The 26,798-nt window shown below is 35.0% G+C and overlaps 3 protein-coding genes across 3 annotated transcripts; 2 read left to right on the top strand and 1 right to left on the bottom strand.

Moving 5' to 3' along the window:
- The first annotated feature begins 959 nt into the window (after positions 1–959).
- Positions 960–7,616, top strand: LOC100247732 (transcription factor UNE12). Its single transcript, XM_002281590.5, has 6 exons — positions 960–1,409; positions 2,845–2,964; positions 3,837–3,902; positions 5,789–5,854; positions 6,695–6,772; positions 6,865–7,616. Exons 1-6 carry the CDS (start codon positions 1,101–1,103, stop codon positions 7,093–7,095), a joined length of 870 nt encoding a protein of 289 aa, XP_002281626.1. The 5' UTR covers positions 960–1,100; the 3' UTR covers positions 7,096–7,616.
- Positions 7,617–9,092: 1,476 nt separating this feature from the next.
- On the bottom strand, positions 9,093–17,137 carry LOC100242595 (NADH dehydrogenase [ubiquinone] flavoprotein 2, mitochondrial). Its single transcript, XM_002281619.5, has 10 exons — positions 16,995–17,137; positions 16,861–16,893; positions 16,701–16,766; positions 11,876–11,992; positions 10,735–10,812; positions 10,491–10,596; positions 10,320–10,366; positions 9,784–9,861; positions 9,613–9,678; positions 9,093–9,520 (listed from the first exon to the last, which is right to left on the bottom strand). The coding sequence occupies exons 1-10, from the start codon at positions 17,058–17,060 to the stop codon at positions 9,413–9,415; spliced, it is 765 nt and encodes a 254-aa protein (XP_002281655.1). The 5' UTR covers positions 17,061–17,137; the 3' UTR covers positions 9,093–9,412.
- A 1,991-nt stretch (positions 17,138–19,128) lies between these two features.
- On the top strand, positions 19,129–25,094 carry LOC100242562 (protein OSB2, chloroplastic). Its single transcript, XM_010653628.3, has 5 exons — positions 19,129–19,612; positions 23,642–23,780; positions 23,870–23,942; positions 24,037–24,143; positions 24,644–25,094. Exons 1-5 carry the CDS (start codon positions 19,260–19,262, stop codon positions 24,830–24,832), a joined length of 861 nt encoding a protein of 286 aa, XP_010651930.1. The 5' UTR covers positions 19,129–19,259; the 3' UTR covers positions 24,833–25,094.
- Positions 25,095–26,798: the final 1,704 nt, after the last annotated feature.

The raw sequence follows: 26,798 nt of genomic DNA, 5'->3' as shown, positions 1-26,798 counted from the left end.
TAATCATTTATCAAATTTGAGGAATTCACAAAAATCTAGACTTACTTTATTGTTCAACCCTCTTGAAAATTTTTAAAATAAATTTTAATTATTTTTAAAATAAAATTTTATTTTAAAATTCAAGTTTATTCTATTTTTGATAAAGACATTGTGATAAAATTAGAATTTTCTGTCAAAGTATTTATATTATCTACAATTCCAAAATAATATGAATTATAAAACAAGTTAAATCATGTGAGGTTTCGAAAAGCATTAAGGTAAAAGAAAATTGATTTTATAATGTTTAATTTTATTATATAAAATATTAAATATATTTAAAATTAATTATATATTTATTTATTTTTTTATAAAAAATAAAAAAAGAAATAAGTGAAATAAGTTTGAAATAATATATAAAATAATTTATTGATTTTAAATTTATTCATATTTATTTTATTTTTCTTTTTCATTACTTTTCTTTAAAAAAATTTAATATCGAAACATGACAAAAAAAAAAAAAGAATTTTTCATATTTGATTTATATTGAAAAATACCAAATAAAATCAAATATGATTAAATCAATTAGAAACATATGCAATTTGGAAATATTTCATTTTTATATAAACAAAATAAATAAATAAAATAAATTTAAAAATATGTAAAAATAATTTATCAATTTAAATATATTTTATTTTCCTTTATTTATTTTTTTTAAAACAAGTTTTTAACTCTATTTCTTTTTCTTCAACTTTCCCCCAAAAATTATAAGAGCCAAACACTGAGGAGAGGTTGTATTGGGCTTGGCTTGAACGTAAGCCTGGGCCAATCATTTTCTCACCCATCACCCATGGAGGTAGCGAGCACAAGAAGCAAACCGACGTCGTTTGGAACTTTGGAGTCACTGCAGGTAGAGTCGTAATTTCCTTGAAAATAAGGGCTCTTTGGATAGAGTACAACCTATATAAGGGGCACGACGGAATGAGCTGACTCCTGAGTCTCTTCCTTCTCAACGGAAGCTGAGAGGCCGAGAGCTGAGACTTCACTCCAACCAAGGCCATCTCTTCCATCTCCGAAACCCTAACCCGCCTTCCGTACAGTTCCGGCTCGTCCGAGTTTGAGTGATGGCGAGCAATCCCTCGGAAGCTCCAGCGGACGATTTTCTCGAGCAAATCCTCGGAATTCCCACCTACCCCGCAGCTGACCCTAATTTGGCTGCTAATGACGTGAATTTGGCCGCTCCTATGGTGCTTCAGCTCGGCTCCGGCGAAGGCTCTGGCCACATCGCCGGCGGGTACCAGGGAACCATGTTTCCGTTAGGGTTGAGGTTGGAGCAGGGAAAGAGCAGCTTTCTGAAGCCCGAAGACGCGTCTGGCAGTGGCAAGCGCTTTCGTGAGGAGGTTATTGATGGTAGAGCTTCTACCGTGAAAAATGTAAGTTTTTCTTTCTCTAGCTTTTGTTTGGTTGCTGAGAAAATGGAGGAAAAATGAAATTACGAATCTGTTATATATATCCTTGTAAATTGTTAGTTGTTTCTTTTCCAATATTTTCATGTTGTGTTTTTGTCACCTTCCATGTGGTACTGCTGAAGTGTTCATTTCAGCGGTTTTTCTTTTCCATTGTAGAGGAATTTATAACTTATTGGAATTATTTTATTTGATTTTTTACTTTCAGAGTAATCAGCTCTTGCATTTGGACACACCTTGCTCATGCAGTTTCTTGAATTTGGGCGTTTTTTAAATAATTCAAAGAACTTAACATAATACGTTCAATTTCATGGCAAAAATTTTAGTGGAAATTTTTTCTCCTTGATAGTGTTAGAAAATTTAAGCTGGCATCTTGGTTCCTGTTGAAATCAAAGACATTTCACTTTAAACAACATGTGCGAAAAGTTCGCCTGTGAGATAATTTTTTCAACTGAACCAACACCTGTTTGACCTGTCGATACTGGCACCTAGTCATCCGCTTTAACTGGAAACAGTTTATGTACCTCTTTGGCATTTGGATAACCGGACTTCAGAATTTTGTTGTCTTTTCAGCAATCTTGTACTTGCAAAGAAATTTGCCTTTTTTTGTTCTTTGAACTGGAAATTGTATGTGAAATTTTCATCTCTGTCTCCATTATTACACTTTGTCTAAATTCTTTAATGGTATCAATGCTCCATTCAACATCATTTTCATATTTCTTTGCCTGGTTTTCTTTTTTCCTTCAGAACAAATGAAACCCAGTTGATTGCCGCTATTTGCTGTCTTGTGAATAAATAAGTAAATATTGATCTTAGAAAATAAGGATCAACTGAGGTTCAAACATATATTGAAGGACACCATATTTATATAGAATTCTGAAGTTTCTGGGGTATGTAAAAGAGATCTTTTGAGGAGTGGTTTGGGGGGTGGGAGAATTGTAATTCGAGGGAAGTGAAGAGATATTTAGTGTTGTGCATTTAATCTGAAATTTTAACTTGGGTGAAGTGGGGATATATTTGTCTTTTATTTATATATTTCTTTTTTGCGTTTATGGGAGAGATGTCATGCATTTAATTAGTTGCTTCAGCATTCATAATCACTTCCCTCTTAGATCTCTGCGTTTTACCAATATAAAAAAAAAATGTTTGGTGCTCTTTTATTTCTATTAATTTTCATTTATAATGATGAAGTTATCCTCCAAAGCTTCAAAATGATGTTGCAACAGATTCCAGAAGCTGTATTTTGGCGTTCTGTTCTTTTATTTTAAAGTAATTTCTGGTGTCTGTTGGTTTAGATGGTGCTGTTGTCATTACTTCTTAAAAGCATTTCCATTTACTGTTCAAACATTTCTCCTTTTCCTTGTACTGTTCCATTGGGAATGAAATTACCATCCTGTTGTAGGCTTTCCATGGTCAACCAATGCAGGCTACCGTTGCTGCAGCACCACATCCTCCTGCAATTCGCCCAAGGGTGCGGGCGAGACGTGGACAGGCCACAGATCCACACAGCATTGCTGAGCGGGTAAGCTTGACATAATATACATAAGGGAACAAAAAGGCATAAAGTATTGTAAGAACATAGAGACATAATGAGAATTTTGAAGTTTCATGACAGCCTCCAATAGACAGATATGGAGTATAATACTAGAAATACACAAAGATGTTGTGGCCCCATATCAAACGAAGCAAAAATATGTGTCTGTAGTTTGTAGACTGTCACTTGAAAGTTGGGGAATGAACAAAGGTCCTCTACATCATATGTGCATGAAAGAAGGTGTTGCCTTGTGAAAGAATATCAAAGAAACTATTTTTACAAGGCTCTTTCAGTGGTTTCTTGTGTGTATTTGTGTTTGTAATCAGTGCTAATGATATGCTGAAAATATTGCTAAAATTCTGGTCATATAAAAAATGGAATGATTATCAACTGCTGCAACTCTTTTTCTTCATTCTTCCCTTTGTGTATGACAAATTGGGCTTTTGTTTATAATTCTCAACAAAAAATTTTGGTAGGCATAATTCTCTACAAAAATTGGTGCTCAATTTGAGAGAATCATCCAACAACAAAAAAGATAACAATAATAATAAGCTCATTCCTGTTTATTTGATAAAATTTAGTACAGAAATGGATTTGCTCAAATATGGCTAAACCATGGATCTTAAGTTGATGCATTACAGAAAGAGCACTTCTTTCTTTGGAATAAGCTCCTGTATACCTGATGCCATTAATTATGAATTGGATGCCAAGACCTGGCTGAGAATTGTGATAGTAAGAATAACTAGTGTGTTGATGCACATTGAAGCCATGTGTTTATGTCTCCTTCTCTTTCTTTTCAAAGTTTGTTGTTCCCTCTCTATTTCTTATTGCATAATCGTTGTCCATCTCCTTTGTTACAGTTACGCAGAGAAAGAATAGCAGAGAGAATTAGAGCACTGCAGGAACTAGTTCCTAGTGTCAACAAGGTCAGTGCCTCCTCGATATTGTCATTCTATAACACTATTTCCACTTTGTTGGTTTTTCTGTTTACCTCAGTTGAAGTAAATGTGTTTTTCATCTACTTGATCATCTATAAAAAAGAAAAAATTCTACTTTGACCACTCGAACTTTATCACCAGGAGAAGATGAGGGAAATTATTCTCATTTCTGCAAATAACTACAACAACAACAACAATAAAGAAGATAAAAGTCAAATAGAGCCTAGATTTGTCCCTTCTCAAGTTAGAGTAAAATCCTTTCTTAGGTTAATGGTAAAATTCTTGATTAACTTAATAATGAAAAAAAATTGAGGTTCTTAGCACTTCAAAACGATTTTCATATTGGCCCTAGCATTTCAAACCAATTCAAGTTACTGTAACAAATCATAAACAGCAGAAACAAGGAAAAGAAGCGATTATCAAGTTTATAATCAGGTCTTTCTTCACTGAAAATTAGGCTGTTGGAACATGGAGTATGCATTGACACCTCCCGCCTAGTTGAGATGGTCGTTGCATTAGCTATAGAGAATTGAACCAGTTGCCATCTGATGTACATGCAAAAACAGTAATATCGTAGCCAGGACCATTGAAACATAGGAAAGAACTCTGAGGCTCCTATTTATCACTTTCATTATTATAGGCTTTCTTACTGACTGGGATTTCACTATCTGAATTGTTTTTTGCAATTTTGCCACCTGTGTCATTCTGTCTTGAATATTAAAAGAATCAGTGAAGAAAGGCTTAACTACATTTACTTGTTTTAATGATTCCCTAGAATTGTGATTTAAGATGTTGAAAGTTAAGCTGAGCAGATAATTAAAATCAGCTGTTGGATTGATACGTATTTACATCTGGTTGATACTGGTAACAGGTACATGACAATTTGTTACTTAGTGCTGAGCTCTCTCTTGCTAGTCCCATACCATTCTGTCGGCTATATCCTGATATGTTGTTGCAAATTGATTCAATTTTTTTTCCTACAATCCTCATTTGATGATGAATTTTAGAGACTTTGAAATTATGCCCCTTGTCATGTTGGGGCTGAATTTCAAGAAATCCTAAGCCCTCTATGTTGATAGATTTTAGAAACTTTGCAATTATGTCCCCCTGTCTTAGTGAGCTAAACTTCAAGAATTCTTATTGCAGCAATTCCTAACTTTTAAGTTCCTTGAGTGTGTTTGTTCCAGCTGCTTCTTCTTTCCTTAACTAACCATAATTTTTTAAGTTCAACAAACAATGATGTCTTAAAATTTTCAGACACAAAAATACCCTAGTTTTATTCCAAATCATCTTGACTTATCTTCTTCTCATCTTGTTACATATTTTTTTTGTCGACATGCAAATCTCATATTTGTTGGATCAAGGACTATGAGCAACCCAAGATTGTGGTATTATCTGTTCCGAACAAGAAGAGAAACAGCTGAATAAGATTGTAGTGGTTTCCAGTGCTTAAAAGTACAAAATTTGCAACATTGCTGGAAACACCAAACATAAACAAAATTGGCTTTTCAATGTGTGCCTACATCTCAAGTATCCATAGCCAGAGCATTATCTTTGTAGCTTCTTTGTAACAATCTTAAAATTTTGTGATTGAGATCAAATAAGGCTGGTCACCATGACTGTGTGTTAATGACATTTGTTAGGAAGAACTACTAGTTTACTCACTGCTCCAATTCTGAATCTGGCAATTGGAAATTCTCTACACAGCGGATGCAATTAAGTAGCATGGCCATAGTGATTACAATGTTATAGACTGCCTAATCTCACCTTTATATTTAAGAATTATAGCTGTACATTCATGCTCATGCAAAATACAGAAAATAATGTCGAACTTGGCATCCCATGATACTGATCTGTTGTCCTTGTTTGTGTAGACGGATAGAGCTGCAATGCTTGATGAAATTGTGGATTATGTGAAATTCCTAAGGCTCCAAGTAAAGGTAAAGTGACACAACCATTCTTCTGAAGTTAGAATTGAATTTTATTTATTTATTGGTTTTTAAATTATCTAGTTGTTTTACCATAATCAATCCAAAAATATGTTTAAGTCTCTAGGAGTCAGGTAGGCTATGTAAACATTGTTCATTTAATTTAGCATTCCAACAATATAAAGCTTTAAATAGTTTCCATTTTGGAAATTGGTAATTCACCCCATGAGTTTTCATTTTCATTATCATCACCATTTTGTGCCAAGTTTCTAAAAATTACCAGGCTTTCCATGTGTTCCCTATCTCAGACCAACTTCTTTCCGTTCAAACAATTATTTCTATTTCGTTTCCAGGAAACTATGATTCATAAGTTTCCCATTCTAATGATGGATATCAATACCTAAATTGTGGTTACAAACAGTCAAATTTTCTTTGAGTGCTTTATCGTTTAGATTTCTTCAATTCAAAAAGCGCTCATTATAAACTCAAGCATGAGATGTGTCCTTTTCATTTGGAATTTCCATCCCCAATCTGCTATTGTGGAATCTTAAATAGTGCGGTTGTAATAAGAAAACATAGGACTTGAGGTTGTATCCCATCATCATAGACAGTTGAATTGAGCACTCTCAGATTTTGACGAGGGAACACCCAACATGTAGAAGTCAATAACACACTTGAAGGAATCATGTTTATGCCATCCAGTAAAGGTTGTGGACCATTTGCTTGATAGGGTGTATTTCCTTAGTCAAAAAACAGGGAATAGGGACTACCTAAACTTGTTCCCATTCTCATTTTTCGGAAATCTTCAACTTCATTTTTTTCCCGATTACTGATATTCTGTTCATTAACCAGGTCTTGAGCATGAGTAGATTGGGCGGAGCTGGTGCAGTTGCACCACTTGTAACAGACATTCCATTAGCATCAGTCGAGGTAATCAACAACAAGAAGATATATAAACTTGCCATTTAATTCTCCCCATGTCTTTAATTGTAGGTTTCTTTCTTTTTTCTGCTTTTTTTAAGGAAGAAGCAAGTGAAGGGGGAAGAAATGAACCGGCATGGGAGAAATGGTCAAACGACGGTACAGAACGACAAGTTGCTAAGCTCATGGAAGAGAATGTTGGGGCTGCAATGCAGTTCCTTCAGTCCAAGGCACTCTGCATCATGCCCATCTCTCTCGCTTCAGCCATTTACCACTCTCAGCAGCCGGACACAACTCCACTGATCAAGCCCCAGACAAATCCCCCATCGTAAAACCTCTCCCCACTCCCAAAAAAAAAAAAAAAGGTAACACATCTCATTACCCCGTCCAAATTTTCTCTAAATGCGCCATTGGCCCCACAACATAATCGCATAGCCAGTCACTCCCTCTTAATTGCAATCGAAGTCAGATGCCATAGTCCCCAACTTTTTTTTTGTTACCTTTATATCAGCTTTGTCAAAACAGGGTTTGATGTTATGCTCTTAAAAAAAAAAAATGCATATCACACCCTTAACGTCTTGTTTGAGTTGGAGTAAAAGGGAGAATTTTCAAAGCTCCAATAGATTGATGTGGTCTTCCTTTTTGTATCAGCCAGTGGGGGGAGTAGTGGTGGATGAGGAAAGCACTTTTGTAGTGGGGGGTGTGGTCTCAAAGACTCAAAATATTTTGGTAGTGGGTGGTGGGACCTTGTAAAAGGGATAGATGGATAGATAGGTAGATTGTTAATGTTTTTAATATGTTTATGAAATTGTAATGTATCTTGAGAGCGAATGAAATGCAGATTGTGGGAAGATATAGGAAGGGGATGATGGTTGGTTGGTTGAAAAAGTAGGGTTTTAAAGTCCAAGGGAAATTGATAGTGCTGAACTTGGTCCGTTAAGGGGTGAGTGGGGTGTGTTTACAAAAGTATTTTTGACTTATTTCCCAAATTCTTCTGCATCGATGCATCATCATCATTGGAGAGAGGGCAAAAGAAAGGAGGGATTATTGTGACTGGGTTTGGTGGTAGTGGTGGTGGTTGTTTGGGAAGTTCAGATTGTAGGCAACGTCTTTATGGCACTGACTTGCCTTTTTGTGTTCCTCCAATGGGTGAACGAATTGAACGTATGAAACGAGAGATTCGATGAGATTTTTAGGGCCAAAAGTTTAGTCTTAGTCTTGGGTAGGCCAACCCCACATAATTTTTTTTTTTGATAAGTCTTGGGTCGGCCAACCCCACATAATTTTTTTATGAATATTCTACAAGGTTGGCAAATGCCTTTTTCTAAAAAAAAAAAGAAGAAAAGGAAAAAGAAGATAAATTAAAATAATCTTGCTAAATATCTCTATTTAATAACTAACCTTTTTTAAAAGTAATCTCACGTGATTAAAATTAAACAAATTGAGTACGTCTAAAAATTTCTGACCAAAAATTTTAATAGAAAAAATAGAAGAGCTTTTTCCAAAAAAATAAAAATAAAAAGAGCTTTTGAACCAACGTAAAAGTACAAAGAATTTTATAAATTCCCTTCAAGGAAAAAAAAAGGGCTTAGACCCAAATAAAAGAGATTTAGCCATGCAGAAGTAAACAGTTTATGATCGGTGATTTCTTTTATTTATGGTGTGCAAAAGTAGTTGTCTCTCTTTTATGTCCTTGAAAATATAATCTCAAAACCGGCATCTTGCCTTTTGGTGACCAATCACCGTACACTAAAAAATAAAATAAAATAAAATTAGAAATTAAAAAATAAAAAACTTGTGTAAACGGACATTCAGCAGTACGTAATCCATCCGTCATTCTTGATTTGTTGATACAATTAGAATCAGCCCTATTCAGCGGTTCGATCACCAACTTTGGAACTTGCTAGTTACTGCTGACCCCAGAATTTGTAGTAAACATTTGTATCAGAAATAGTAATTTGTGTTTGTTTTTTTACTTAATTTTAAATAAAACCTTAATATTTAATAGTGTTAAATATTAGGTTGTTTGTTTTTATAGTATTTTATTTCTATTAAGTATTAAAAAGTAAAAAAAATCAATATGTTATTTTTTCTATTTAAAAAAAGTTACATATTTTGGTTTTTTCTATTTAATAAAAAATTTATAATAAGTCATGAAAAAATAGAAAAACAAACAACCTAAATTCTAAAACTAAATTGCTTTCAACAAAAAACCAAAAAAACAAACACCATCTAAAACTTGACTCCCATGGAGAAAAGAATATGAAAGCATGGCCTGCCAAATTTTTGGAAACTCAATGTAAGAGATAAAATTGTTTCTTCTCCAATATTTGCAAATAGCCCATGGATTATTATTGAAGACTCGCACTAAGAATCCAACTTGGTTCTCAGGTATATTCTAAAATAAGATGAACTATTTCTGTGTTCACCATGGTTCACGAAGCAGAGTGTTTATCCGGTCATTCCATACAAAATGAAAGTAAGAACTCGTAATTAAACCAAACAGAGATATCCACCAGACATCAGACTGGTAGAGTAATGCATTAAAAAAAGAATACGGAGACGGTCAAGAGCAGCTTACAACCGGGGGAAGACCATCAGCATGGAAGGTTTTACATTATTGGAGACAATATTTGACAGATTCAAGATTTAGCATGCATCGAGATCCCTGCATGGAGGCGCCTTTGGCTCGCCTAACAAAGTGGTATTCCCTCCTTCTGGGCCACACCTTGTCCGCTGAGGGTTTTGTGTGCCATGCTGAAATGCAAAACAGCAAATAAAAAAAGTGTAGATATAGGACCATCAAACCAAGGCAGAAATGTCAATGTTCGTTGCCCATTTTCACTTACTGGTGGTTTCTCCCCCCTTCTCAACATCTCAACTATCTCAACGACACGTTTTGGAGTGACGTCTTCCTGAGTTTAGCAAAGGGAACACGTAAAACTCCAGAAACTTTCAACCATTTGAGTGAAGAAGTATCACAAAGTGGAAAGAAGCAAGAGGGGTTATAGTGAACTTACATAGTAGTTGTAGGTATATCCTTCAGATCCAGTTGAATAGTCTGCCACTGTGATCATAGGAGCATTTACACAACATCCCTGGAGAAACCAACAAGTTAATAACATCATACCATGCATTCATCACTGAAGATGAGTTGGCGTTGGATCCCACTTAATCGGATCAAAATGGTAAATATGATCTTATGGGACCCAGTGCCTTTAGATTCCCATGAGGACAATGGTTTGATGCCTTATGGTCTCACGGGGAATCCACATGCCCAAGCTCAAGTGTATCGACACAAACAAGAAAAAACAGGTAGACCACACCAGTGGTGTGGTACTTATACGCACTTCTGTCCAAAATTTTTGTTCTTTTGAGATTGGACTTTAGCTGTTTCCTAGATACGCTCATTATTGCCTTAACCTCTGTTCTATAGGCGTCCATTGAAACACCAATAAATGATCCAATTCCGTTTTACTTGCTACCATAATACAATCTCCTCAAGCAGGTAAGCAATGAAGGTGCAGACAGCTAAGCAGGCAAGGAAAAGACTAACCATGCATTCCATTTCACCGACAGAAAACAAGCCATCCTTTGTCACTTCTGCACACCAGAAATTAATAGTGGCTCATTATTTGAACTCTAAGTTCAGATTCTAAAAGCCTGTAAAAGGGTATTGTAATATGAAAAACTAGAGAAAAACATGACACTGTTAACTAAAACTAACCATTGCGCTTCACTCCTAAGTGTTTTAGCAAGGCATCTTCTATTTCTCGCGAACCACGTATCATACAAGGTGTCGTGCCGCATACCAATAGGTGGTACTTACCCACCTGCAAAACCCATGGAAGAGCAGTTCAAGCAGGTAAAAGTTAACTCGCATATAAACCATGAAGCCTGCATTTATACTAAAACTTAGACACGAAATTTTGAAGCCAAGGAAAAAATGAAAACAGAATAAATTTCCTAACCTTTGCTCGGTTGAACATCGAATAAAATGTTGCAACTTCATATACACGGATGGGAGCAACCTCTACAACCTTGGCCACCTGGGCGATACATTATAGATTGGATTACACAGCTGCAATTTATGTAAATAGGAGAGAGTATGTGCCTGGACTTCCTCGTATATCCAAAGAAGCAGGTGATGGGTATACTGTATTCTTCAATGGATATAGAAAAGTTTATCTTCAAAGGCTATACATAAAAATTTGAGAGCATTTTTATGGAACTCCAAGCATCGGCAATTTACATTGTTGATAACTCTTCAAAGGACACATGAGATCACTGTACTATGATTAGTGGTGAAACTAATAGGGGATTCATACACTCAGGGATCACAAGTGTTTAGCATTCAACTGCTCTTTCTTAAATATTCAGCAAGTCAACTAAACTCATCAATAAATAGAGAAAGGAAATTTACTTAAAGATTGTTGTGGCAATCATGAGTACAAGAAAACATTTTCTGTTGAAGCTTAGAACATTGTCTATAAAGCATTAGATTGTTGGTAATTATTCAAAGGACACACAAGATACTTATCTTCTGATTTGGAGGTTACATTAGGGTAGGATCCTGCTTGTCAGGAAGCCATTACAAATAATTACTAGAACATCAGGAAGCAAGGGTTTCGAAAGAAAAAAAGGATCTATTTTTCTGCAATAAGGAAATCAAAGAAGGGTTGTAGTCAAATTTCAACAATTTGCAAAGCCTCTTCAATATTCCTGAAGGTTTAATATATTTTATTAAGCTACATGAAGTTTTCTTTCATCTTCAACAGTGGCAATGAGAATAAACTTAATGTGGCTAGACATAGTCAACTACCACACGACAAGCAATGGAGATAACACTAGCAATCATCTCTATGAAAATTATTTGTCTCAATTAAGGCAAGAGCTTGTGGAATGTGTGTGTGTTATTTATTTATTTTTTTAAGTTTTTCAATAGGTGCAAGAGCTTGTGGGATGTTGCCATGACAATGAGGCAAGTGTCGCTGATGTGTGGTAGCACTTTAACAGATGGAGAAAAGTCTCTCAGACATTGGTTTATTCATAAACATTGACATATGTAGACAAATCAATGCATGTTAGGAATTGTTGTGCATGAAAACATACTGCATCCATTGCTGAAACAGGGAGCCATCCTCCATGCTGCTGCTGTGCAAGATCTAGCAGAGGAATTACTGCAGACTGCTTGTAATTGGATGGATAGTGAGATAGTATCTCCTTAACCTATGCAAGGTAGTCAAAACCCAAAAGTTAAGACTGTTACATCTGCCAAACAATACCTTAATACATTAAATATATAAATATATGTATGTATGTAGATATGAAGACCATGCATATATGTATGTGGTTGAATGAATCCTATCATGAATTCAAGATATGTATTCAAATTTGAGAGTGCAGAAAGTTGTGTTCATAACACCACTAGAAAAATGCACTTTTCATCATCAAGATACTGTATTATATCATAAGGTACATGCTTTTCTAAAGGAGGGAAGTTTCTAGAACCATTTTACCTTCTTTCTGCATCCATTTAGTATAACTTATTCAAAATATTAATGTGATATGTCATGATGCAGTGAAACAACTCTTGAAGTAGCACTTTCCATCTAAAAATGTCATAATTTATTTTAAGTAAAAAAATTACAATGTGTAACTTATTGGATGAGACCAAAATTCTTGCCTATTCCCATGGGAAGAACTCATCTAGGCCTGGTTCAGCTCCAAATGGTTAGAGTTGGTTCACACTCCAGTTGGCTACAGGCCCAAGTAGATAGAGTAAGACCCTAACTAGCTTCAGTTCAACTGTGGCCATGATACCCCATTTTTTTTTTATAGGTAAAGTAAATTCATTAAGAGCCAAAAGGCTAGAGAAAGGGTATACACGGAGTATACCAAATACAAAGAAGCAAAAAGCAAAGGGACAAACAATCCTGACCCTTACTTGGTGGCTAGCCAGTCTACGAAATCTATCAAAGACAAAGTGTGTTCCTCTATATACACCCTAGCCCAATTCACAAAAGTGTACAAAAAAATGGATTTAATATCTTGATCGTTCCTCTCAATATCATCGAAGACCCTCCTATTGTCCACATCAGGTAGAGGGGGGCAGCTCTCCAAGCTTTCTCCCTTTTCTTGTCCACAAAAGATCCATGCCAACCCAGGAGGTTTCTTTTCATCGAGGAGTGCATCACCCATTGCACCCCAAAAAGGGAGAAGATCAAAAGCCATAACATTCTGGCTTTCTCGCAAAACAGAAGAAGGTGATCTGTGGTTTCCTCCTCATATTTACACAAAAAACACCTGTTAGGGATGCTCCAACCAAATCTCCTCAGGCGGTCAGTGGTGAGCAGCCTGCTCCAAGCCACCTCCCACCTAAAGAAGCTAGCCCTAATTGGAACCCAAGGCGTCCAAATAGTTCTAGCCGGGAAGGGGGGCTCTTTGCCCCTTGAGAGTAAGCTATAAAAGGACTTGACAGAAAATGTCCCATTCTTGTTCTCTTTCCACAAGAGCAAGTCATCCACACCTCTTCTAATGGTCAAATGATGAAACTTGCTTAATAAGCTTTCTACTTCTCCCACCTCCCAATCATTAAGGTGTCTATTAAAATGAAGCCCCCAGCTACCCCCAACTCCGTCTTCCTCCCAAGCCTCAGCAACCCAGCCTTCTTTGTTGACGGAGAGATTAAACAAGATGAGGAAAGCTTCTTCCAAAGATTGATTTCCACACCACAAGTCCTTCCAAAACTTCACTCTAGTGCCATCCCCTATGATGAAGCGGGAATGAGAACGAAAGTTCTCCCAACCATTTCTAATGGCCTTCCAAGCCCCCAACCCATAACGGTCTCTTACACCTTTGGAGCACCATCCTCCCTCTTGAAGGTCATACTTGCTAGAGATAATTTGCTTCCATAGGGACTCATTCTCATTAGCAAATCTCCACAACCACTTCCCAAGAAGGGCCTTGTTAAAAGTAGCTAGACTGCAAATGCCCAAGCCTCCTTCCTTTTTAGCTGCACAAATAGCCTTCCAACTTACCAAGTGAGGTTTATTCTCTAAGGCTCCACTGCCCCATAAGAAATCCCTTTGGATCTTTTCAAGCCTTGCACACAACCTCTTGGGGATCACAAAGAGAGAAAGGAAGTAGGTTAGAAGGCTAGAGAGGGTGCTTTTTAGCAAGGTAAGACGACCACCTTTGGAGAGGTATTGCCTTTTCCAAAGAAACAACCTTTTCCTAAATCTTTCTTCCACTGCATCCCACTAGCACCCTAGTGGATTTGTAAGGGGCTCCAAGGGGAAGACCCAAGTAGGAGGTAGGTAAACTCCCTATCTTACATCACAAGACCGACGCAAGAGTCTCCATAAGAATGCCTTCCCCCACTAGGATGGCCTTCGTTTTGCTCAGATTGACTTTTAATCCTAAAATTGCCTCAAACCACATGAAGGTCCAGCTAAGATATTGTAATTGATCTACGTTGGCGTCACAGAAAATTAAGGTGTCATCGGCAAACAAGAGATGGGACACGAACAGCCCCTCTCTTCCTCTTCCTCCCACTCTGAAACCAAAAATAAAGCCCTCATTTCTTGCACAAGACAACAATTGGCTAAGAACTTCCATGGCAAAAAGGAAAAGATAAGGGGATAGAGGGTCACCCTGTCTCAATCCCTTAGAGCTACGAAAGAAGCCCGAAGGGCTTCCATTGATGAGGATCGAGAAGGTAGCCGTAGAGCAGCACCATTTCATCCGATTAATCCATCTATGCCCAAATCCCATCTTAGACATCACATCCATGAGAAAGTCCCAATTGACATGGTCAAAAGCCTTCTCAATGTCCATCTTGAGCAGGAGGCCCGAGATGTTGTCTTTCAATCTAGAATCAAGGGCATTGTTAGCAATAAGAACAACAACCAGAATCTGTCTCCCATGGACGAAAGCATGTTGAGAATCAGAAATCACCTCCCCCATCACTGATTTTAGTCTATTGGCAAGGACTTTGGCAAGCAATTTGTACACACTCCCTACCAGGCTGATTGGTCTAAAATCTCTTAGGTCATCGGTCCCCTCCTTAGGAATGAGCAAGAGGAACGTGAAGTTTAAGCTTCTTTGGAAGGTCCCATGGAGGTAGAACTCTCTAAAGAGACCCAAAATCTCTGATTTAACAACGTCCCAACAAAACAACCAGAAGGCCATTGTGAAGCCGTCCGGGCCTGGGGCTTTGTCACCACAGAAGCTGCTTAGGGTTGCAAAAATTTCTTCCTCAGAAAACATAACTTCTAGGCTGCTGGCCAAGCCTTCTCCCAGCTCCTTGAAGTTAAGGCCATTGATACTAGGCCTCCAATCCCCAGAATCTAAGAGGAGGGACTGGTAGGCTCTACAAACACCTTCTTTTATATCTTCCAAGGAAGAGAGATTCACCCCATTCACTTTAATTTTAGACAGGAAGTTCCTCCTTGCCCTAGCATTGGCCATTTTGTGGAAATATTTGGTATTTTTATCGCCTAATAAAATGCTTAAGGTAACAAGTTGATTTGGCCCCCCAAGAAAAGGTGTTGCTGCTGGAATTGTTGGTGATGCCTAGGTGATCAAAATGCAATATGCAGTGGCAATGCCTAAACACATAAATGGTTCCCTGCAATTGACCTCTCCTTGCGTTGTCATGGGCTTTAAGTGATGCACCTGGTTTCTTTACTCAAAAAACTAGAAACACAAGCAAGGATATTTAATAATAGGGTCTATTTAGCAAATTTTCAATAAAATTTCAAAAAAAAAAAAATAGTTTTTAAGAACAATTCTTACAGACAATTCTCAAATGTTTTTCGGAACAAAATTATGACCGTACACTCAAATATGAAAAACAGTTTTCTTAGCCTATTCTTCTTAAAAACACTGTGCATTTATGTACAAAGCAAAAGTTTAAGACCTGTTATTTGTATTCCTCAAAACACTCTATAAGAAAAACCTAAAAATACCTTAAATATATTCTTAAAAATCACCCTAACTTCAGAACAAATTTTTAAAAATCTATTTGAAAATTGTGTTTTAATTTTAGAACATTGTTTTGTACACAGTGGAGGAGCTATGAATGGAACATGTCATCAAGCACTGATATCAACTATACAAATAGCATTGCACCTCCCATAAACCTCCTCAGGTTCTCGGAAATTGCGAAGGTCAGGGAGCATTTTCTCACATGCATGGTAGTTCTCCTAATACCCTGCAAAGGGTCCCAAAACTTGTACCATCATCAAGATATACACCTATATCATAACTATCATTCAACATACTTCAAAGATTAAAATATGATTTTTAACACTCCCTGCTGTTTTCTTTTGCCTCTTCTACTAAAGGATATTCCCCCATGGAACATAGAATTTACAAAGCTCAAGATGACTCTTACCACGTATTTCCAAATTCCATCCATTTTTTTCCCTTTTGCTTTCATAATTTCAACATTTTCTTCTTTTTCCTTTATGCTACTTGCTTCACATTCAAAGAGAAATGATCTAATATCTTTCTAAGAAAAAGGTTAGAAGACTCCTTATGGTTTCACTTCCCACAGTTTGGTGAATAGGTAGTTAATTCTTGACTAATAGAAGCTTGGTAAACAGTAGTCTAAAAAATTAATTTTGTGGATTTTGTAATGAAAATTAATGCCATGACGGACGCATTACCCTAAAAATTATATCATCTAATCACCAGCCTCCAATGATTGCATACATACAAAACTTATAAATGAATCCGAATAGTTTGAGGCTTAATCATGAAATTGCTTATATATTGCTTTATCCTTCATTCTTGCAATAGAAATGTGTTCGATTTCCCAAACTATCAGCAAAAGTATATGTAAATATCAAAGATCACTTCAATGTAAGTATCGAATACCATAACATGAATCACAATTATTCAGAGATTCAAAAATCTGAGCATTACTCACTTTTCCCTTGTTAGCATCATTGAACTCCCAAGGAATGTTAGGGTTGTTATCCGGAGAATCAAGATGCTGAAAAGACCAATTTCACCAACACACTAAATAAAAAACAGAAATAATAATCGAAAATCAAATGCGATCAGTAGAATCAATGTATCGAACTCACGTAGTTTAGGGCAGTGGAGAAGGATCGAGAAGTCTGGCGGAGAAAACAAAATGCAGAAAAGAAAAACCGTAGTCAATTAAGGAAATCGGGGAGTGATTGTACAGAAAGAAAATGAGAGTAGCTAAGAAGAAAACCTGATGATTTTGACGGAAAATCTGGCGAACCTCAAGGAGGCGTTTGGTGGCGAGACGAGCGAGCATTTTTGGATGAACCGAGAAGAGATTTGGGGGAAGAGAGAGAAACGGCGTGCGTGAGGAGTGTGGAGATCTTATGTCAGTTTTTGGGCTTCTTGACGAATCCACCCAGCTTCGTATCTGGGCTAAATAGGTTGTGGGCCAGGGCTGGCCCTTGGCCCATTTAAATCCCTCGATGAATTTAATCATGGGAGAATTATCTTTGAAGGTAGATGGACCCAAATTAATAAAAGGTCCATATAACTCTTCAAATTAAGTTGAAGGATATGAAATAGTAATGGACAAATATACTCTTTAATAACATATATAAAATATTTTATAAAATTAAGTTAAATAATTTTTTTTCAATAATTTTTTTTTCAAAAATACTAAATTAAATAAAAGTAGTTTTCAAAAATATTAAATTAAATAATTTTTTTTTCAAAAATATTAAATTAAAATTTTTTTTTCAAAAAAATTAAATTAAATTAAATTATTTAAAAAAAATTAAATTAAATAAATTTATTTTAAAAAAATATTAAATTAAATAAATTTATTTTAAAAAAATATTAAATTAAATAAAAGTATTGTAAAAAATATTAAATTACATAAAAGTATTTTTTAAAAATATTAAATTAAATAAAAGTATTTTTCAAAAATATTAATTTTTTTCTCAAAATCAACAAAGGGCATTTTTGGAAATACTGAAAGATGATATTCTTCAACTCAATTTCCATACTTTCATTGGGTCTTGGGCTTAATTTGAAGAGTTATATGGACCTTTTGTTAATTTGGGGGCTCATCTACCCCCAAAACATAATTCTCCCTTTAATCATTTGCATGCCAATATATTGCACCAATCTTTCTTTTTAAGCGTCCATTTACATCCAAAAAAATTAAAAATAAAAATAGTATAAAATGTAAAAAAATAAAAATAAAAAAGAAAAAAATAATCTTCTATGTAATATTTTAGGCTATGTTTGGTTATCGATAAATTTGAAAAAAAAATACAGAGGGAAAAAAATAGAAGAAAAATAAAAAATAGATTTAAAGTTAATAAATTATTATTATATAATAATTTAATTTATTTTTTAACTTATTTAGCTCTTTGTATTAAGGTTAAATAATTTTAAACTATATAATTTTTTTAATAATTTTAATTATATATATATATATATATTTACTATTTGAAAATTGTTTGTTTTTTAATATTTTTTTCCTTTCCTATTACTTTTTTAAAATCAAACATAACATTAGATATGTTATTACTAGTTGAAGAATAATTTTTTTTAAAGTTACATTTGATTATCATAAAATACTAAAAAAGAAAAAATATTAAGAAAAACATTTTTATCATGTTTTGTTCTAACATGAAAAATAAAAAAATAAAATAAAATATAATTAAAATTAAATAGAAATGTATGTATTTTAAAATTATTTAATATTTACATAAAAAATGAAAATAAGTGAACTAAATTTAAAATAACATATAAAATAATTTAAATTTTTTAAATTTATTTTTTACTTTTCATTAAATTTTTTTCTACTTTTTCTCTTTATTTTTTTTTTCTTTCCCATTTTCACTCCTATATTTCCATATACCAAATATAGCCTACATCAAGACGTTATAATTACACTTAGAATGCTCTCTTTTCTTTAGTATTTTCCACGAGACAACAAAATATAAAAAGTTTATTTTCTTTAATATTTTTTATTTATTTGATATGTTTTGAAAATTAAGTATAACCTAAAAAATCAATTTTTTCATATTTAGTTTGACTATAAAAAAAGATGAAAAATGTTAAATATAACTAAAATGATTAACAACTTATATATTTTTAAATTATATAATTTCTATATAAAAGAGTTAAATAAGTTAAAAGAATTTATAATAGTATATAAAAATAATTTATCATTTTTAAATTTATTTTGATTTTTCTCTCCATTTTTCATCGAACTTTTATGATACTTTACCTTATTTTATAATTTTCTTAAACTCTCTGTTTACCGTTTAAGAAAATATCATATATTTATATTTTAAAATATTTGAAGGGAAAAAAAAAAGAAAAAGAAAATAGAGAAACAAAAAGTAATTCAAAATTTTAGAGCGTTAGGTTTTAAAGGCAATATTACTTGATAAAGAAGAGCCTCAGAAAAGATTTCCTTCTTGTTTTTGGCGCCGAGAGATAAATATCTGAGAGAAGAAGGCGAGGGAGGAGGGCAGTCATGTTGAACCAAACGGTAGGAAGAACAAGTATCCTCAACTGTGTTCCCAAAACCCCTCTCTTCAAAACCCAAACCCTCTTTTTGTCGCCATGCCCAAACCCCTTCTTCTCTTCTCTGCCACAACCCAAGACCCAGTTGAGATGCTCTATCATCTGCAACTACAACAATGACCACCACAACCAGGCTGTATCATACCCTAGACCCTCAGAGGTGCCGTGGAAGAAGGAGCTCTGCAACTCCGTCAGCCTCATCGGCATCGTCGGAGCTCCGGTTGAGATTAAGCATCTCAGCTCCGGTAAGGTCCTGGCCTGGACTCGTCTCGCCGTCAGGAAATCCGCCTCCGACACCACCTGGTGATCCATTTTTTCGTATCTCTATGTATTTTCTTGTTTATTTTGAACTATTTTGTTAAATCGCCCAAAAAGCCCTATTTCCTTGTCTACTTGTGGTGTTTTGTTAGAAAAGGGCAACAGTTTTGCGGGATTAACAAGCATTGGGAGTTTGGATGGTAGTGATAAATAGTGAAATGAGTGGATTATTAGTTTGATTGATTTTGTCAATGAGATTATGTGAGAAATGTAGTTTCAGATAGTAGAAATGAATTGGTGTGAGTTGGTCTATCAATTATGGGTGTTTCTCTAACGTGATAGATGAATGCTGTGGGGTTAGAGGTGCTAGGAAATTAGCTTCCTAATAACAGACAATGCCAATGCTTTCATGAAATTTGCTAAGGATGGAGCAGGGATGAATCCTGTATTTCAAAATTTCCATATTTTACAGTTTCATTTCTCTCTTACATTAATCAGGGAAATTTCTCCTTGCCCACATGCTTACTCATCTGTATTATTATTAAGTTAACGTTCTAGAGTTGTTTTATCAACACCGACATCACATTCTTTTTAATATGTTTTTGGTATTATCTCAAGACCAGCATCACTGCACTTCCACCAAACCTGCCAAACTGCACTGCAACCCCCAACACACCACAATGTCATCATTGTGTCATCACCTTGTATGGTGACTGCTAATGATTTTAAAATGAGTTTGCACAACCATGAGCCAGCATGATTTTAGACGTTGCAGGTAAAGATCTTCAAAAGAAACAAGCCAAATTGGCTTTCCTCATAACCACCATCATATAAATACTTAAGAATGTGTAAAGTGTTGGTGTCGGCCACATCATGAAACAGCTGTGGATTTGGGAATGTGTTGAACATGCTAATTTGGGATATGGGTAAGTGTGAGATATATGTTGCATATGGTTATTAAAGACTTTTTCCTCACAAGAATGTTTAATCCAAGTTAGTTACCTGCTTCTTTATATCTATAAGTTCACAAGAAAACTTTCCTGTTGCATGAATATTTACAATGAAGTTTGCTTATAGAACAACATGGAGGACAACCCTAGGGTGGTTGTTACACTAGATGAACTAGGAATTCACTAGTTTAGGTTTAATGATGCAGGAGCACTCATGAAGTATGTAAAGGTTAAATCACCTCAGTACCTTAAAGATAGAATTGTTTAATCATTAAGAATTACTTGGATTAGGTTTCCATATATTTACGTTTTCTATTCTAATTGGACTTTTATTGTATTAGTTTTATACTTTATTTAGGTTTCTATTTTATGTTTTCCTGTTAGAAATTGTTCAGTTATAATTAGGATATACCTAGGATTTTAGACCATTATTCATATCATCATATGATAAAAGGTGTTATTTAAAATATTTCTCTCTTGAATTTTATTCCAAGAAAAGTTTGTACTCCTTTGTTTGTCACTTTTTTTATTTTTTTGCTGCATCAAATTGGGATCAGAGCACAAAATCTGTATCATGATTGGCCATGGTAGAAGAGAAAACTAGGACCAGCAAATAAAGATGTTGAGATGACAGAAGTGATTGAGGATTTGTCACGAACTAATATAAATAGTGGAAAGCCCATATAGAGTGTTTGGAAGGCAACCGTAACTCCTTGGACATACTAGAAGGTAATCACGAGGATGAAACTTTTGAAATAGAAGAAAACCCCCTTTACTATGCTAAACAAAGAGATAGCATAGAGTGAAGTCAGTTAGAATATAAATTGATTCAACATTTCAACATTTGATTTGAACAAAGGAGGAATAAGAAGTGAAGTCGTTAATTTTTTTTAGGAAGATGCATGCCTAAGATTATCTTAATTGGGAAACAAGTTTGGGGAAACACTTCAAGTGGAAACCTATGGCTAATGAAAGAAAAATTTTGTTTGTTAATGCTTAAGTTGAAGGGTACTGCACTTCGATGGTAGCAAAGAGTTGAAGAGCAATGTAGTTGACAAGGCAAACTAACAATCAGTACATGGGAAGACATGAAAACAAAAACCAAGAAGCAATCTTTACTGGTGGATTATTATACTATGAAGTTGTATGAGAAGTTATGCTCCTTAAGCTAAAGGGATATGTCAATTGTGGAATATACCTCTGAGTTTGATAATCTTTCTGTTCAGGTTAGTTTAAATAAGAGTAAGGTAATAAATGATGTCTCTTTACCTCGTAGGCTTGAGTGCATAATTAGAGATAAAATGGGGGTGATGCGTTTGTTCAACCTCAAAGATGCTCGACAATATGCCTTAATGGCCAAAAGGAAGGCATGGTGCTTTGGTGCGAGAAAACTGTATCTAAGTGCCTTAATGGTGTGTCACACTTGAACATAATTGTTGGCCTAGGTGTTTGGAGTGATCAAACAGCTTAAAAGAATGAGCAAAAGATTAACTAGTTAGACTGCTGATATCAATATCCATGTTGATAGGGGTAGAACAGGGAAAAAAAAATACATAAGCTCAAATTGTAAAATGCCCTTGCTGCAAGCTCTTCAAAATTGGACAACATGTCACAAATTTATTGTTTCACTTGTGGAGAGAAAGGACACACTTCTTGTGCTTGTGCACAATGGCGAGTAAACCTCACGCAGTATGAAGATGAAGAAGAGGAGGTACTGCCTACTGGAGCCAACATATGATGATATGATGAAGAAGAAATGGATATTCTTCTAGTGCAAGGGGAATCCTTGATGCATACTTGTCGTTCATAGTGGTAAGTATGCAATGTTACTCTTGATAGATTAGTAGCGAGAATATTGTTTTAAAAGAGGTTGTTGAAAAGTTGCAGTAGTCCATTAAAAGGCATCCTACCCTTTACAAATAGCATAGTTTTGAAAGGAGAAGAAGGTTTTGGTTGCTTCCCATTGTTTAGTGAAGTTGACTGTAGTGGTTGCTAGTAATGATGAAGCTTGATGTAATGTTGTGCCTATGGATGCTTGTTACATTCTATTGGTAAAGACTATGGTTATATGACAAAGACATGGTCTATTATATAAATCTAACACAATTAAATTATTCCTAAGAGGAAAACATAAGATTAACTTTATAAATACCCATGATGGTAGACAATTATTCATTCATTATTTATTCAATAAAACATATCATTTGAATCTCTATCCTGAATTTTATTCCAAGAAGAGTTTTTACTCTTTTCTTTGTCATTTCTTTCCCATTTTTTCCCTTGCATCATTTAAAGAGAAGGAGGAACTAAAATTATGACAACAGAAAAAGAAAGTAAAAGTCTAAAAAGATAACAACGAAAAGATAGGATGACTTGAAGTCTCACTAAGGCCTTTCTAGCAGTTTCACAAGGAAGAGAAACAATGAAGTGTCACCACTAGAAATTGCAAAGTTTGCGGAAAAAAAAAAGGGGCATTATTCATCATTAATATCGTTTTACAGCAATTAGCATTATTCAAAGGTTTTAAAAGAACTTAAAAACTAGATAAAATCATTAAAAAAAAAAAAATCTAACCTATGCAGTAATTTATTAGAACTCTTCTTTTCTTTCCTAAAATTCTAGAATCTTCCAAATAATGGAATTAAAAAATTTCTTTTTAAAATTAGAAACTTAAAACTTTATAGACATTTCTTATAATAAAAGCTTCTAATAAAGAAGTCAATCCAAATTCTAAAAAGGGCTCAAGTAAAAACTTAAAAAAAAAAAATGGAAATAAAAAATTTAGAAATATAGAAACTTCTTCTAAGGAGAAATTTCTAATAAAAAAATTTTCAAATTCTGAATGAGACTCAAATAACCAACTACTTACTAATCCCATCGACAACACACTATTATAGAGACATTACATTTTATCCTTGGTGTGGAATGTAAAGATTGGGAAGCGAAATGATTTTGCTATGCTTCTGTATCTTGAAAAGTGGAGGTCAGATAAATTTGATACCGAGACACATTACATTTCATCCTTGGTTGTTTCATGAAATACGAATGCTATTTTGAGGTTTTAAACATCTCGCAAAAGTGACAGGTGATTTCTTGTTCTTGTCTTATTTTTACCTTTTTTAAGGATCAATTTGACATTCTGGGATGAGCTGGCACATGTTGCTTCTCAACATGTTGAGAAAGGCCAACAAATCTATGTTTCTGGTCGGTTAGTTTCAGATACAGTTGAAAATGATGAGGGAAAACAGCAGACATACTACAAGGTCTTGTGATTTATAACTGTACATTTTTACTATTCTATGTGCGTATGACTTTTTTCCAAATAGGTTATGATTATCTCAGATTCCTGCAGGTGGTTGTTCAGCAACTGAATTTTGTTGAGAGAAGCTTCTCATCAGCGGACGAGTCTAATTCCTTAGCTGCAGGCAATTCATTTTTGTAACAGATCATAGTCTTGTAGGAGCAGGACTTTGGTTCCATTTTCTATTTATTTACTTATTAATACTACTACCTTTTCAGGTAGAAAGCTTGGAAGTCCTGCTACCAATAGTACAGGGTCCATCGAAGAACTGTGGCAAGCCTTCTTTGCTAATCCTGTAGATTGGTGGGATAACAGGAAAACCAAGGTAGGTTTTTCAGTTCTTTCATAAATTTGGAAGATATGTGTATATTATGTCACTACTGTGTATCTTCTTGGGCAATAGGCTTAGATTTGATGTAAATGTGTTCATTTGTATAAATATCCTTATATGGGGGCAATGTTCTTGTGGCCTTGTGCCTAGTGCTGGCTTTGCCTTTCATGCATTGAGGTTCAGATCCACCATCCAAACTAGGAATTTGCAGTGCCTATACAATAAATTGCATGACTCCATGGAAAATATGACAGGTAACTTAGAAATTAAAAATATGGATGAATTACATTTTTCTATGTTATATTTTTGGCATGGATCATAGTCGATGATGAACCTGAACTAACTGGATTGAAATACTCTATTGAAGTTCTCTGGACAAGCACTATATGTGGACTTGAAATATGATTCCATTCCAGTTGCATGATCATATTGTTATAAAAAATGTGATGCTTTATCCCTTGAACTTTAAGTCAATCTTGTTGTGTGATTTGCAGAAAAACCCAAAATATCCTGATTTCAAGCACAAAGATACTGGGGAAGCATTGTGGGTTGAAGGCAGGTACAATCCATCATGGGTGAAATCTCAACTGGCAATACTGGACTCAAGAATGGAGTCTTTTCGTGATCAAGATGCTAGAATGCATGTAAATCTTATGGCTGGTGATGATTTCATGCCTTTCTAGCTCATGTTGCTGATGTCGGATTTGGTATCATCAATATATTTCTTTGTATAGTTATGGTTTCTTTATTTCTTTTTTTTTTTCTTCTTTTTTTTGTTCCTTTTTTGGGTCAGAGATGATTATGAAGAATCTCAATGGGCTTTTTTTTGTAGCATGTACTGTGTACTGTGGAATTTATTTTGTGTTCTGGTTGTATGTTGCTCCTACCTTTATTTGGCTCTTTAAATCTTCTGGAATTTTAATCAATCATATTCACAATTGAAAAGTTCTTTCTTGAGGTTTGAATGTTTCTTTCATAGAAATCATGATATGTTCACTAGCTATACTCTGACTAGTTATACTAGAGTTTGCAGTTTTCCAGGGTGCTTGGGCTCTAAATCTGGCTACCTCAACCCACCACATTTATGATTCATCTAAAATCTCTAACCTCCCCAAATTCATTAGGAATTTAAGTGGAAAGTCGCATGCAATATGATTACTAAAACACTTCAGAAGTTTAACATGATTGTTGGCCTTAGGTTGGCAGGTAATGGGAGCCTGACCCCAACATGACCCTTCAGGCAGATTGGCAAGTTCAGGTTGGAGTTTGTATTTAGTTCAAGTATGGATGAATATTTCACTTCACAAAATCGAAGCTTGGAGTGTGTAATGTTCTTTTCCTTTGAATGGTTTGGATAAATATTCCACTTAACGAAATCAAAGCTTGGAGTGTTTAATGTTCTTTTCCTTTGAATGGCTTAGGTTGGTTGCTTTCCTTGCAACATCTCTTCAGTAGCATGGTTTTACCTATCAAAAAAAAAAAAGACCTTTGCAGTAGCATGTGCTAGTTGTTTGGGTGGCCATCCTAACGCCTGAATATCAGGGTTTAGGTCCAGCTATTCAAATTAGGCATTGGGCTTTATTTCCTACATGTATATGCAGCATCTTATTCAAATGCTCGGCTTGGAGAACCCACATGAGAAATTACTTTTTGGGTTCTCCGAAAGTTGCTGCAGTTGTAAAAGCATCATGACAGCTGAATAGATGTTAGCTTAGACCCAGTACATTATTATTGCTTCAGCCTTCAGAGTATGTGGTCATAGAGTTGAACAAAACATTTTGTGTTGTTGGGAATGGGTGAGTGGACATTCCAAATAGAGGGGTTGCTTTTTCTTATTGCTTTTAGTCACTATGGAATTGGGACCAAGGTTTAGGTTCTTTAGCAACATGAAGGAGAAATCCTATTGGATGAGTTGTTGATCACAACTAGTGTCTTGTGTATCTTCTAATCCTGGCAGGTGGGCTTTGTTGAAGCAAATACATTACTAATTTGATGCCATGAAGCCTAGTGGTCAAGTGGATAAAGTGATGAAGGTTGTGAAGATCATGGGACCATACAGATACTGTTTGGATGGGGTTTTGAAGTTGGAATATAAAAAGAGGGTATTTATTTGGTGGCAGCATTTTCCTGTCTTGAATATGTTTTCAGCTTTTAGGAGGTGAACCCCACAACTGCAATGCAGTTGCTTGTAGAAGTGTTGCTGCTGAAGGAGTCATCAGGATTCTGTGGTTGGAGTAAAGTGGCTTTAGTAGTGGAGTTCACTCCATTTTTTGTATTTCTAAGGCAGACTCAGACAGTTACTGAACTGTGATGTAAGATAGGTTTATACTTCAAAGTATCTTTAACATAGATCATGCATTGTATTGAGTTCAGGATTCGATGTCATTATTTTTGAGAATATTTGAATGTAGATGCGCTTCCTAAATAACTTAACCTGTATCCAATTTAATGTTAACCCAGAGGACTGTTAATAGGTTAATGCAAGACACAACTTGATATATGGTTTGAGTTCTGAGAAGTCAAATCATTCATCCGTTCAACAAGAAAACAGAATCTAAAATTGCCAACAGAGAAGGAGGCCTACTGCTTGATGGCTTTGCTTCATATGTCTGGATGCAGACTCCATTCCAAGTACCAAGTCCTATAAAA

The sequence above is a fragment of the Vitis vinifera genome, chromosome 7, assembly GCF_030704535.1.
Source record: "Vitis vinifera cultivar Pinot Noir 40024 chromosome 7, ASM3070453v1".
Classification (NCBI taxonomy): Eukaryota; Viridiplantae; Streptophyta; class Magnoliopsida; order Vitales; family Vitaceae; genus Vitis; species Vitis vinifera.
This window is presented reverse-complemented; position numbering and strand designations above follow the sequence as displayed.

Excerpts from the sequence above, each read along its gene's own strand:
- LOC100247732 (XM_002281590.5), top strand. The coding sequence starts at position 1,101 with ATGGCGAGCAATCCCTCGGAAGCTCCAGCGGACGATTTTCTCGAGCAA. Across the intron at positions 1,410-2,844 it reads GAGCTTCTACCGTGAAAAAT|GCTTTCCATGGTCAACCAAT; the intron begins GTAAGTTTTTCT and ends ATCCTGTTGTAG. Across the intron at positions 3,903-5,788 it reads TAGTTCCTAGTGTCAACAAG|ACGGATAGAGCTGCAATGCT; the intron begins GTCAGTGCCTCC and ends TTGTTTGTGTAG.
- LOC100242595 (XM_002281619.5), bottom strand. The coding sequence starts at position 17,060 with ATGCTCGCTCGTCTCGCCACCAAACGCCTCCTTGAGGTTCGCCAGATT. Across the intron at positions 10,813-11,875 it reads CTGTTTCAGCAATGGATGCA|GTGGCCAAGGTTGTAGAGGT; the intron begins GTATGTTTTCAT and ends TGTATCGCCCAG. Across the intron at positions 9,862-10,319 it reads TCGGTGAAATGGAATGCATG|GGATGTTGTGTAAATGCTCC; the intron begins GTTAGTCTTTTC and ends TGGTTTCTCCAG.
- LOC100242562 (XM_010653628.3), top strand. The coding sequence starts at position 19,260 with ATGTTGAACCAAACGGTAGGAAGAACAAGTATCCTCAACTGTGTTCCC. Across the intron at positions 23,943-24,036 it reads GTCTAATTCCTTAGCTGCAG|GTAGAAAGCTTGGAAGTCCT; the intron begins GCAATTCATTTT and ends CTACCTTTTCAG. Across the intron at positions 24,144-24,643 it reads GGGATAACAGGAAAACCAAG|AAAAACCCAAAATATCCTGA; the intron begins GTAGGTTTTTCA and ends TGTGATTTGCAG.